Source organism: Chlorocebus sabaeus, chromosome 16 (genome assembly GCF_047675955.1).
Source record: "Chlorocebus sabaeus isolate Y175 chromosome 16, mChlSab1.0.hap1, whole genome shotgun sequence".
In the NCBI taxonomy this organism is placed as follows: Eukaryota; Metazoa; Chordata; class Mammalia; order Primates; family Cercopithecidae; genus Chlorocebus; species Chlorocebus sabaeus.
The window spans coordinates 8,596,214-8,608,370 of NC_132919.1; the positions used below are offsets into that span (position 1 = coordinate 8,596,214).

At 47.4% G+C, this 12,157-nt stretch overlaps 1 protein-coding gene across 3 annotated transcripts; it reads right to left on the bottom strand.

Moving 5' to 3' along the window:
* Positions 1-65: 65 nt before the first annotated feature.
* SPDYE4 (speedy/RINGO cell cycle regulator family member E4) lies at positions 66-11,421 on the bottom strand. 3 transcript variants are annotated; one of them, XM_037987321.2, is made up of 7 exons: positions 11,041-11,421; positions 10,026-10,256; positions 9,152-9,210; positions 8,301-8,386; positions 6,083-6,251; positions 5,856-5,959; positions 66-399 (listed from the first exon to the last, which is right to left on the bottom strand). In XM_037987321.2, the coding sequence occupies exons 1-6, from the start codon at positions 11,147-11,149 to the stop codon at positions 5,900-5,902; spliced, it is 714 nt and encodes a 237-aa protein (XP_037843249.1). In that variant the 5' UTR covers positions 11,150-11,421; the 3' UTR covers positions 66-399; positions 5,856-5,899. The 3 variants fall into 3 exon arrangements, with proteins under 3 accessions (XP_037843249.1, XP_072860789.1, XP_072860790.1); XM_073004688.1 differs by lacking the exon at positions 66-399 and adding an exon at positions 3,586-4,997; XM_073004689.1 differs by lacking the exon at positions 66-399 and having other exon boundaries at positions 5,792-5,959; positions 11,041-11,166.
* Between the last annotated feature and the right edge of the window lie 736 nt (positions 11,422-12,157).

A 12,157-nucleotide genomic window follows, 5' to 3' on the forward strand; every position in this document is an offset into this window, starting at 1 on the left:
GAGATTATGCCACAAATGGTGCTGGGATAACTAGCTCATTATTTGGAAAAAAGACATATACAAACCAAATTCCAGATGGGTTTATTTAAATGGGAAATTAAATGTTCAATGTGAAAATTCATTATGGAGCAGGGTATTCAATGGAAATGATACTTTTCTGTTTTTTTGCCAATGGTGAGAGAACTGCCAGAATGCAGCCTTGATCTCACAAGTCGTATGTGAGTCTCTGAAGACTTTACAAGTCTAATTTACAAGTTTACATTCCAACCCAAAGCCTAGAGAGTCTTCATTTCCCTGCATCCACGCTGCTGTGAACTGAATCTGTGCCCCCCTCCAAATGCATATGTTGAAACCCTGTCTTAGTCCATTTTCACAGTGCTGATAAAGACATACCCAAGTCTGGGAAGAAAAAGAGGTTTAATGGGAAGAAAAAGAGGTTTAATTGGACTTACAGTTCCACATGGCTGGGAGGCCTGAGTCATGGCGGGAGGCAAAAGGCACTTCTTCCATGGTGGCGGCAAGAGAAAATGAAAGGGAAGCAAAAGTGGAAACCCCTGATAAACCCATCAGACCTCTTGAGACTTATTTGGATATCAGAATAGCACAGGAAAGACTGGCCCCCACAATTCAATTACCTCTGCCTGGGTCCCTCTCATGACCCATGGGAATTCTGGGAGATACAATTCAAGTTGAGATTTGAATGGGAACAGAGACAAACCATATCAAACCCTAATCTCCAATATAATTGTACTTGGATATAGAGCCCTTGGGATGTATTAGCTCCTAAGGGTGGTACCCTCATGATAGCTTTAGTGCCCTTTTAACAAAAGAGACAGCTTGCTTTCTCTCTCTTTGCTCTCTGCCATGTGACAGAGCAACAGGAAGACAGCCATCTGCAAACCAGCAAGCCGACCTTCAGCAGATGCTGCTTCTCCTGACACCTTGATCTTGGACTTCCCGGCCTCCAGAACTATGAGAAAGAAATATTTAAGATTTCCAGTCTGCAAACCAGCAAATGGGCCCTCACCAGACACTGCCTCTCATGGCCCCTTGATCTTGGACTTCCCAGCCTCCAGAAACGTGAGAAAGAAATGTTTTAAGTTTCCCAGTCTATGAGAATTTATTAGAACAGCCCAAACTGACTAAGACACTCACTAACATGGTATATTACCAATCTCTTAAATTTTGCCAGTCTGATAGGTGAAGTTACTCATCTGTATACAGTCATTTCTTCTTCCCTGAGTCTCCTGTTCATGTTTCATATGCATTTTAAAAATCAAGTTGCTTTGCATTTTTATTGATTTATAGAAGGTCTTTATGTATTCTGGAAAGTAATCCTGTATTTTTGGTGCTCACTTCTACTCATCTTAATACTTTTGAGAAGATTGGTTGGACCCTCATTGGATGCAGCAAGAGACAGGGAGGCAACTCAGGCAGCAATCCATGGCAGGCTGACCGACAGCCAGACACACAGGTGGATTCACCAAGTCAGCAGAAGAATGAGCTTTCCCTTATTCTAGGCTTGGGATTCTCTAACAGCAGAGATGGCACTAAACAGGAGACGTGGGCAATATTTGGTCTGTTTACCCTGTGACTACATTGTTGGCAGATAGATACAACAGACCTGCAGTCCCCAAGAATGTTTTGAATTTTTTTTTTTTTTGAGAGAGGGTCTTGCTCTGTTGCCCAGGCTGGAGTGCAGTGGTATGATCATGACTCGTGCAGCCTTGACTCCCAGACCCAAGCAATCCTCCCACCTCAACCTCCTGGGTAGCTGGGACTACAGGTGTGCACCGCAACACCTGGCTAAGTTGTGTGTGTGTGTGTGTGTGTGTGTGTTTTTGTTTGTTTGTTTGTTTGTTTTGAGATGGAGTCTTGCTCTGTCGCACCCAGGCTGGAGTGCAGTGGCGTGATCTAGGCTCACTGCCACCTCCACCTCCCTGGTCAACTGATTCTCCTGCCTCAGCCTCCTGAGTAGCTAGGACTATAGGCGCATGCCACTATGCCTGGCTAATTTTTTTTGCATTTTTCTTTTTTAGTAGAGACAGGATTTCACCAGGATGGTTTCAATCACCTCACCTCGTGATCCGCCTGCCTCGGCCTCCCAAAGTACTGGGATTGCAGGTGTGAGCCACCACGCCCGGCCCAGTTTTGTATTTTTATAGAGGTGTGGTTTCACCATGTTGCCTGGGCTGGTCTTGAACTCCTGGGCTCAAACAGTCTGCCCACCTGGGCCTCCCCAAGTGCTCAGATGACAGGCATGAGCCACTACATGCGGCCATCCCAAGAATGTTTTGAGCTCTCAGGCTCAGTGCAGACTCTTGTTAACTCCCTAGGTTCATCCCGTTATAAGTTGACTCTTGGACATTGCACAGACGTTTCTCAAATTCCTCCAAGATCTTACTTGCCTTGTTTGCGTGTGGTTTATGGTACTGGCGACACGAGGGTCCCAGAGTGGAGGCAATCTGTAACAATAGCTTCACGGTTCCATTTGCTGGAATAGTAATTGCGTTCTAGGTTCAGCCACTCTTGTGGTTACGCAAACATCAGCACTTTGCAACCTCCTCCTCCTTATGTCATGTGTCTACGTCAAGCATCTCCTCAGAGTTCATTGACTTCAGTATTTTGATTTCTACTAACTAACCGAAGACACTTCCCTCCTCTCATAAATAGTTTTACTGTATGGGCCGAATGCAGTGTCTCATGCCTGTAATTCCAGCACTTTGGGTGGCCAAGGGGGACGGATCACCTGAGGTCAGGAGTTCGAGACCAGCCTGGCCAACATGGTGAAATGGTGCCTCTGCTAAAACTACAGAAATTAGCTGGGCATGGTGGCAGGCACCTGTAATCCCAGCTTCTCAGGAGGCTGAGATAAGAGAATTGCTTGAACGTGGGAGGCGGAGGTTGCAGTGAGCCGAGATTGAGCCACTGCATTTCAGCCTGGGGAATAGGACAAGATCCTTGTCTCAATAAATAAATAAATAAATAAATAAATAAATAAATAAATAGTGCCGAGCACGGTGGCTCACACCTGTAATCCCAGCGCTTTGGGAGGCTGAGGTGGACGAATCACGAGGTCAGGAAATCGAGACCATCCTGGCTAACACGGTGAAACCCCGTCTCCACTAAAAATACAAAAAATTAGCCAGGCGAGGTGGCGGGCGCCTGTAGTCCCAGCTACTCGAGAGGCTGAGGCAGGAGAATGGCATGAACCCGGAAAGTGGAGCCTGCAGTGAGCCGAGATCACACCACTGCACTCCAGCCTGGGCAAGAGTGAGACACTGTCTCAAAAAAAAAAAGAACAAAAAAAAAAAAAAACAAAGAGAAAAAAAAAGATACAAAAAATTAGCCGGGCATTGTGGCCTTTGCCTGTAGTCCCAGCTACTTGGGAGGCTGAGGCAGGAGAATGACGTGAATGGAGGAGGCAGAGCTTGCAGTGAGCCGAGATTGCGCCACTGCACTCCAGCCTGGGCAACAGAGCGAGACTCTATCTCAAAAAAAAAAAAAAAAAAAAGAAAGAAAGAAAGATTCAGCATTATTTTCCAGGGTTAATTAATTCGTTCAAATAACTAAAACCCCATTAAATAAAAATATCATTGGACGACAGATGAGCAATCCAGACCAATATGGTCACAATCATTGTGAAGATGAGAAAACTTCATCTTTATTGCATTTTCGCGGGCAGCACACCGCACTGTCCTCTTTCAAACACACAGCTCCTGTTCTTTCAAACACATGCCCTCTTTAAAGGAACATACAAACCTTTCAATACAAGCTGAAAAAATTACATCTGAATTATCACAATTCAATAACACTCAACATCAAATATAAATTTATTTTTACAAGAATTTCGGGGAAATGCCACCGAGCTATAAATATAATAGATACATTATGTAACTACCCTAGGTAATAACAGTGCTCCCTTCAGCAGCACATGTAATAATAGATAAAAAGATTTAAAAATAAGACATTTAGGATAAAAAGGATCCTCTGTTAAAAATGAAAACAGAATTATATTTTTGTGTATATAACAGGTATAACACCCATCAACTTCATAAGAACAGTGTCTTTTAAAAAATACTTGTATTTCTAAACTAGTTAAATAAATGTAATGAGAATGCCATGCCCATCATTTTCAAAATAAATAAAATGTCTAGTGTATATTGGACATGTTAGTATATATGTAAGGCATGTTAAAAATCACAACTGAATTCTCACAGTCCAGTAACAAACACTAAACCGAAAATAAACATTTCTATTTCTAAGAACATAGGGAAACTACCACCTAGCTATAAATATAATGGATGTATTAGGTCAGTATCATAGATAACGAGAGTGCTCACCTCGGGAGCACATGTAATAATAGATAAAACGATTTAAAGAGAAAACATTTGTGATAAAAAGAATTCTCTCTTAAAAATGAAAACTAAATTATATTTATGTGTACATCATGACCATCACAGAACTCTATAGGAACAGCATGTTTTCAAAACTACAAAAATTCCAAACTATTTCAAATCAACATAGTAATAATTCTATGGCCAACATTTTCAAAATAAACCAATAAAATGTATAGTATCTATTAAACTATCTTTTAAAATCCTATGGCAGTAATTTCATATTTAACAATGAATTCTGTGACAAGCTGAGCGCCTGCGCTGTGCCTTCAAAAGCTCTGGACTGTGGCAACAAAGTCCATAGGAAATGGGAACTCCAGCTTCCAGCCCAGGGGAGGCTGGGATTCAGCAATGTGAAAAGGGAGGTGGTGTCACAGGAAGGGGTGGAACCAGAAACACCCCTGGTTTCTCACTTTCCCTCCACCGACTCCTAGAAGTACCTCCACGGCTCCTAGGAGGAAAACCTGGTCACTCTATTTTGCTCCTTCTAGAAGAGTCCAGGTTCTTCTAGATGATCTGCACAGGAGGCTCCTGGTGTCTGGCATTAGCGTTGGGATAAACTTCCTGCTGAAAATTCCCCTCTCCCCTGGGCCCAGTGTTCTGAAAGTGAGAGACAGGATGTCACACTTCAAGTAGGCAGATGTCCAGACAGGAAGGTTATTCCCATCCCACATCAATCCTCGCTAGAGTTCAGAGCAATGTATAAATCCGATTTTATCTCTAACCCTTCACTGTGAACCCTGATTCTGAGCCATCATTTTTGATTCTGACACTCACACTTTGGTGAGCTTGACTCCAGAAATCACTTAATACAGCCAAGGCCAGCCCCAGTGATCTGCTTCATAGCAAGGACTTTGGGTGAGTCCGCCCAGGGAGTAGAGCACCCTCAGAGAACGTAGCTTTGGACTTCGTCACACTTGGGGCCTTTTGTGTTGCTTAAGATCTAAACTTTTAACCATGCTACAAACATGTCTAACATGACAACCTCACGAACCAGCAGACCAGATTCCTAATCCTGAACCTTAATCTCCCATGTTTAAGTCTAATGCTTGGTCCTAAATGTGGTTAGCTGCACAAGATGTCAACCAAATCTTCACTGAATCCTTTCCCCAAATCAGAAACTCAAGCGTGTCAACCATAATGAACCTCCCTGGACCTAGGTAGTAGTCTCATTTTTGAGACACAGTGTCACTCTGTCACCCCAGCTGGAGTGCAGTGGCAGAATCACAGCTCACCGCAGCCCCGACCTCCTGGGGCTCTGGTGTTCCTTCCGCCTCAGCCTCCTGAGTAGTGGGGACTAGAGGCGCCCACCAGAATGCCCAGCTAATTTTTATATTTTTTGTGGAGATGGGGTGTTGCCATATTGACCAGGCTTGAAGCCGGATCAAGCAGTTGGGTTCCTCGGATTTTCTTACAGATGAGACTATTCTGCCTTTACCTCGAAGGATACACACGTACCTTCCCTCAGGCCGATGACCTCAGGCCTCCACATTCCCGGAGCTCTAGGAAATGAGGGTGCGATCTCGGGCCCACACCCAGTGCTCTGGGTCATAAGCCTGGATCTGGAGAAACACATACCACTTGAGAAGCCAGGGTCTCCCCAGCAAGACCCTTCCCTGCCCTCCTCCAGCCTCTAATCCACCCCATCCCTCCCCACCCCCACCTCCTCATATGGCCCCACTTACCTCCTCCATCTCCTCTGGGGAAACCCATGTCCTCCAGCGCATGGAGCAGATGAGCTGGTATCGAAGCTTATGGAACAAGGGTCGCTGGGAGTAGTCCTTGCCGTAGAGGAAGGAGAAGATGTCTTGTTTGGGGGCCTGGTTGTCCTCCTCCATGTCACTGGCCAGGTAGCTGGGGAGAGAGATCAGGTGGCTACTCAGGGGCCCCACCAGGAGGGACCCCTGCCTGAGGGCAGCTTCCCAGAGAGGAGGGGAGGGGACCGTCCTCAGCTCAGCACCAACACCCACCCTGCAGAGAGCCCCGCCTTCCTCAGGAGGCCCCACTGGACAGAGACCTGCTAAGGGCGCCTCTCACACCTTCAGGAAGGCAACGATCCAAGTGGTGGCTGGGAGTGGTGGCTCTCACCTGGAATCCCAGCACTTTGGGAGTCCAGGCAGGAGGATCACTGGAGGCCAGGAGTTACAGACCAGTATGGGTAATATGGCAAGACCCCCTCTGAATTTAAAAACAACCCAAGTCTTATCCTAAGGATGTGTCCTGCCATCCTTATACAAGAGAGATGACATCACCTCATCCTAGTCCCCATCCATGCTCCTCCCACACCCCCCTTCCTTCTCATGTATGCACACACCTGTCTTCCCCCTCCATCACAAGTGCCCCCAAGGACAGGAACTGACTGGTTTGTTTCTGTAAATCATTTCTCGCCTACCAAATGGCCAATAGAGGGCTTTGTTTATCTTGGTGCATTAATTCAACAAGCATTGCTGTGAACTCTCTCTTCCCATCCTTCCTATTCCCTGGCACGTATGATGTACTTCGTAAGGTTTTGTTGAATAAATGAATACATGAATGAATGAAGGAAAGAAGGAAAGATTTATCTTATACGCAAATGCCATATGAATCATTTCACAGAGTCAATATAACATGAACAGTTGCAAAATGAAAAGAATTGTGCTGAGTGTTTTAGGAATACTTTGATATTTTGGTTGATTGGGTGGCTCATGTCTGTAGTATCAGCACTTTGTGAGGCTGAGGTGAGAACCCAGGAGTTCCAGAACAGCCAGGGTGACATAGCAAAACCTCATCTCTACTAAAAACCATAAAAACTGGCTGGATGTGGTGGCGTGCACCTGTCATCCCAGCTACTTGGGAGGCTGAGGTGGGAGGATCTAGAGCCTGGGAGATGGAGGCTGCAGTGAGCTATGCTGGCTGCTGCACTCCAGCCTGAGGGACAGAGCAAGTCTCTGTCTGGTAAAAACAAAACCAAAAGGTTTGATATTTTGACAAGACCCTGCCTTCAACAGGGGTCTAGTCTGATGGGTTTGGGGAAAAGGAGGGCAGATCAACAAATCCAAAATGGCACATTATCCTAGGATGTAACTGAAGTGCTGCAGGCCTGCAGATGCTGGCAGATCAGGGGAGGCGTCGGAAAGGCTGTGGGGGCTGAACTGACTTCAACAAATGGGTGGTTTCCTGCAGATCCACATGGGTGCGGGACACCCAGACAGAAAACACAAAATCAAAATGGAGTGGAGGGAATTTGGAAGGAGCGGCGAAAGCAAACCATGAAACATGAAGATGGTGGGCAGGTTTGGTGGTAGAAGGATTGCAGAGAGCGTTGGATTCGCCCTGTGGACCTAGGCCTCCATTTATAGGCAAATCAGCTAAGGAAGTTGTTCAGGTGGGCAGTGAAGGGGTGGGAGCTATTCAGGCAGCACTAGGAAGCCCCCTGGTTTGGGGCGGGACTCGCAGGAAGCCCCATCAGGGAGAATTTGATGATGGATCCGTGTTATGTGAGGACGACCTGAATTTCAGCCTCTGTCATGGGAACCTGGAGGAGGAGGATGGAAAATTGCATTTGGTGTTGATATGGGAAGGAGAGAGACAGAAAAACCAGAAATGGCTGCTTGCTTGTGGGGCAGGGTCGTGTCCACGGCTTTCCCCTTAGGACGGGTTTATGTTTCCTTTTGTTTGATTCTACTGTTTGTCAACTGCATTTGTGTTTGTTTTTAGAAAAAGCAGACTAAGAACGCCATAGTATAATCTTAATTTTATATCTATAATTAATTTATGTCTATAATTTTTTAAAAATCTATAATTTTTATACACAGAGTAAAGAGGAGAACTAGGGTCAAAAAATAGATGAAAGGTTGGAATCCCACTTCCTCCACTGTCCCAGGGTGTTGGATATTGATGGGGGTGAAGAAGCAAACTACTCACAGAGCCAGGAAGAAATGAATGCGTTGGTATTGCCATGAGAAGAGGCCGGCACGGCTAAAGTATGCTATGACCATAGCCAGGAGATACTGATGGAGAGAAGGGAACAGAGAGAGAGAAAGGTTGGTCACATCCTGGAAGAGGAAGATGGTGGAGATAAGGGAACAGGGGCTGGGGTGCAGTTGCCTATTGCAGAAGGAACCTCAGTGTTGGGTGGCTGTGCTCACTGGAGGCTTGCGGGTGGAGAGGTGTTCAAAGTCAGCTGCAAATTCGGAAAGTCGGGAAGGGAGGTCTGTGATGCTCTCATGATGATGAGCTCCGATGGGATCACTGGAGGGAGTGTGTCTAGGGCAGCTAATGTCAGGAGGGTCTTGGTGAGCTGGAGCAAAGGACTGTCCCAAAGATATGAGAGGATAGGGGTCAGGAGTTTCAGAACTGTGGCCCAGGGATTCAAGCCCTGGGCAGAGGCAGGGGCCACCCGTCCACTATGCAACAGGCCACCAGAGCCCTGAGGGAGATGCTGACAAATTATAAAAAGATTAACAATAGCCAGAGTGTGATGACTCACGCCTGGAGTCCCAGCTATTGGAGAGGCTGAGGTGGGAGGATCGCCTGAGCCCAGGAGGTTGAGGCTGCAGTGAGCTATGATGGCACCACTGCATTCCAACGTGGGCAACAGAACGAGACCCTCTCTCCGAAAAAATAAAAGTCAAAATGTGGGCGCCCAAGACTATGGGATCAGCGGGTGGGAGATGGTGGAGGGAGAGAGGAGAGAAACTGTGGTTTTAGATGCTGCACCCTCCCTCAGGACATGTGTTAAAACAGGAACGCAGTTGAGTGGAGAACAACCTTACCTTGTCTGACACCCTCAGATCTTTGTCCCAGGCCAGGAATTTCTGAATGACAGGATCCTCTGTGAAAAGAGAGCCTGTGTCAGGGTGAGAAGCAGAACAGGGTTGCCGTGGGAGCAACAGAGCAGACAGGAGAACTGTGCCCCTCTGGGGGAAGTCTCAGGATTGTGGCCAAGGGTTACGTGGATGGGAGAGGAGAGAAGGACTTTCACTGGGCAAGGAGGGAGGCTCCCGCTCTGAGACTGCCCTGAGGAGAGGCCGAAGGAGGCCTTTGGTGTCAGAGTCTACAGGATGAGGAGCTGTGAATAAGCCATGATGTCCTCCCATCATACATGAAGGGACCACCGCAGAAGTCATAATGGAATTCCCATCATGGCTTCCGGAGATAGTCACAGCTGGGTGTGCCCATGACCTTGTCATCCCCCTCCATGGATGGAGACACTTAGGTTTAGAAAAGTCAGCAAGAGACATAGAGTTTCAGAGGGTTCAACTGACACCAAGCTTTCTTTTGTCTTTTATTTTATTTATTTTATGACAAGGTCTTTCCCTGTCAACCAGGCTGGAGTGCAGTGGTGTGGTCATAGCTCATTGCAACTTCAAACTCCTGAGTTCAGGAGATCCTCCCACCTCAGCCTCCCAAAGCACTGGGATCTCAGGCATGAGCCACTGCACCTGGCCGGAAACCAGGCTTTCTTATTTCAAGCGCAGACCTTTATTAAGACCAGCCTAATACTCTATCTCCTAAGCATCCTCCTCCCGTATGGATCGCCCACCCCCCAGGAGGGCATATTCTTCTTATTGGGAAAGAGTAATTATTGAAAGTTTCTGCTTTTTAAAAAGAACCGGGTTAGAGGTGCTCTTTGGGGTATCCTCCTACCAAGCAGCCTGTTGAAGGCCTCGTGGTGCTCAGGGAGCACGGCGGATGCTCGCTTGCGCGTCAGCTTCATCTTGAGCCCACACAGCATCTCCACCACCCAGGTGTCCTTGGGCTCAGGGGTGCGCTCCAACTCCAGCTCCTCCTCCGGCTCCTCCTCGGATTCGTCTGACCATTCCCTCTTCTTTTTCATGCCAAGAGATTGAGGCTGGGGGCTGGGATCTACCCAAGGGACTGAGTGAAGAAACCTGGCCATCGTGTCGTGTTTCTGCCATTGATCACTTTAGACCCCGACCCAAAAACTTCATACTTCCATCCTCCCCAGCCTCGCAGACTGTTGGCTTCTCCAAGCCATGTTTCCACCTTTCTCCTTTGCTGATCCCCATCTGCCTCTCCCTCACCACCCCATTCTTCCAGCTCTCTGTCCTCCAAACATTTTCTCATCACAGATAAGAACTTTCAACTGGAGAAAAATGGAAACCTTCCCTTGAGCTCTTCTGTCTCCTCTCTCTCTCTCTCTCTTTTTTTTGGGGGGGTGGGTGGGGAGACAGAGTCTCCCTCTTGTTGCCCAGGCTGGAGTGCAGTGGCGCAGTCTCGGTTCACTGCAACCTCTGCCTCCTGGGTTCAAATGATTCTTCTGCCTCAGCCTCCTGGGTAGCTGGGACTACAGGCATGCGCCACCATGCCCGGCTCATTTTTGTACTTTTGGTAGAGACAGGGTTTCACCGTGTTAACCAGGATGGTCTCGATCTTCTGACCTCCTGATCCGCCCACCTCGGCCTTCCTCTCTCATCTTTTGAGCGAATCTCCTGACCCCCTTCATTGCTCCCCAGGCTTTCTTTCCACGTGGCCATGCTTAGCCCCATTCCCTGCACTCTCCTTCTCCGATCCCTGGCTTTCTGAGTCTCTCCTTTCTTTCCCACACACCCTACTCAGGTGCTCTGGATTCCCAGTAACTGGCCCCCTTCCCTCTCCTCAGTCAATCGTCTCCCATCACTTCTCCCTCCAGTCACCTCACCTGATGGTCCTGGCACTTCATCATCCGCCACCTGCTGGGGGGACTGCACCGATGTGCTAGGCAGGGGGCTCTCCTCCTCAAATGGAGGGTACGCTTGACCACTGGCCATAGTCTCTCCCAAACGCTTTGTTTCTGTCCACAGAACCTAGTCCCTGTTCTGTCCAAAGCCTTCTTCCAGACTCCGTTAGGACCCAGAAGAGCGCATTTCTCTTCTAGAGGCTCGGGAGAAGTTAGGAGTGAAGAACAGCTCTGAGAAGTTGCTGTTGTCCACCTGAGCTCCCAAGCACCCAGAGTCCGGTCCTTCCAATCAGGAAGGTCGGAATCTCTGATGTCATCGGTCATTCCAACCTGGCAACCAATTTGAAGAAAAACACATGTAACTGCCAGACTGATCTCTTTTCTTGGAGATCCGGGGTGAACGGTATCTCCTGGCAATGTCCCAACCTCTGAGCATTGTCCAAAAGCATCCTCAGGGTCTCCGTATTCCTCTTTTCCCTTTCCCAGCAGTGTTTGTGTCTTCTCCACTCTAAACTTGAGGAGTGTTGGGCTCTCCTCCCCGCCGTTCCTTCCCATCTCAGAGTCCAGTCTGGTGGGAGAGGGAGGAAGGTGGAAGGAAATTTAGGGTAAGCAGAATGATGACAGCTTCCAAGAGTGAGATTAGCATATGTAGGAGATTCCGGGCACATTGACTTGTTGAATGAAGACGTTATGTCGAAGCACTCAATGTGGCAAAGCTTTTTTTTTCACTATCCTGGATCCTATATTGGGGAACACGCATCATTTGCTCTCAAGCATCTTTGAGTCCAAGAGACATTTTGAGCAATGAAAATCATAGGAAACTGTCCATGGGTTCGCACAGATTTTCAATGGTGTCCACAAGTTCAGAGCATCCATGGATCACCTAAAGCCTGCCCCTCCAGTTCAGCTAAAGAACTCTGGTCTATAGATCGACTATTACAACATATCTATTTCACTTGACCCTAAAATTTCCTACTATTTATGTATTTTATGAATAAAATATCCTGTGTACAGAAAGACTAAAGGGGAAAACTCTCAGCCAGGCCCAGGGGCTCCTGCTCATAATCTCACTCCTTTGGGAGGTCAAGGCAGGAGCGTC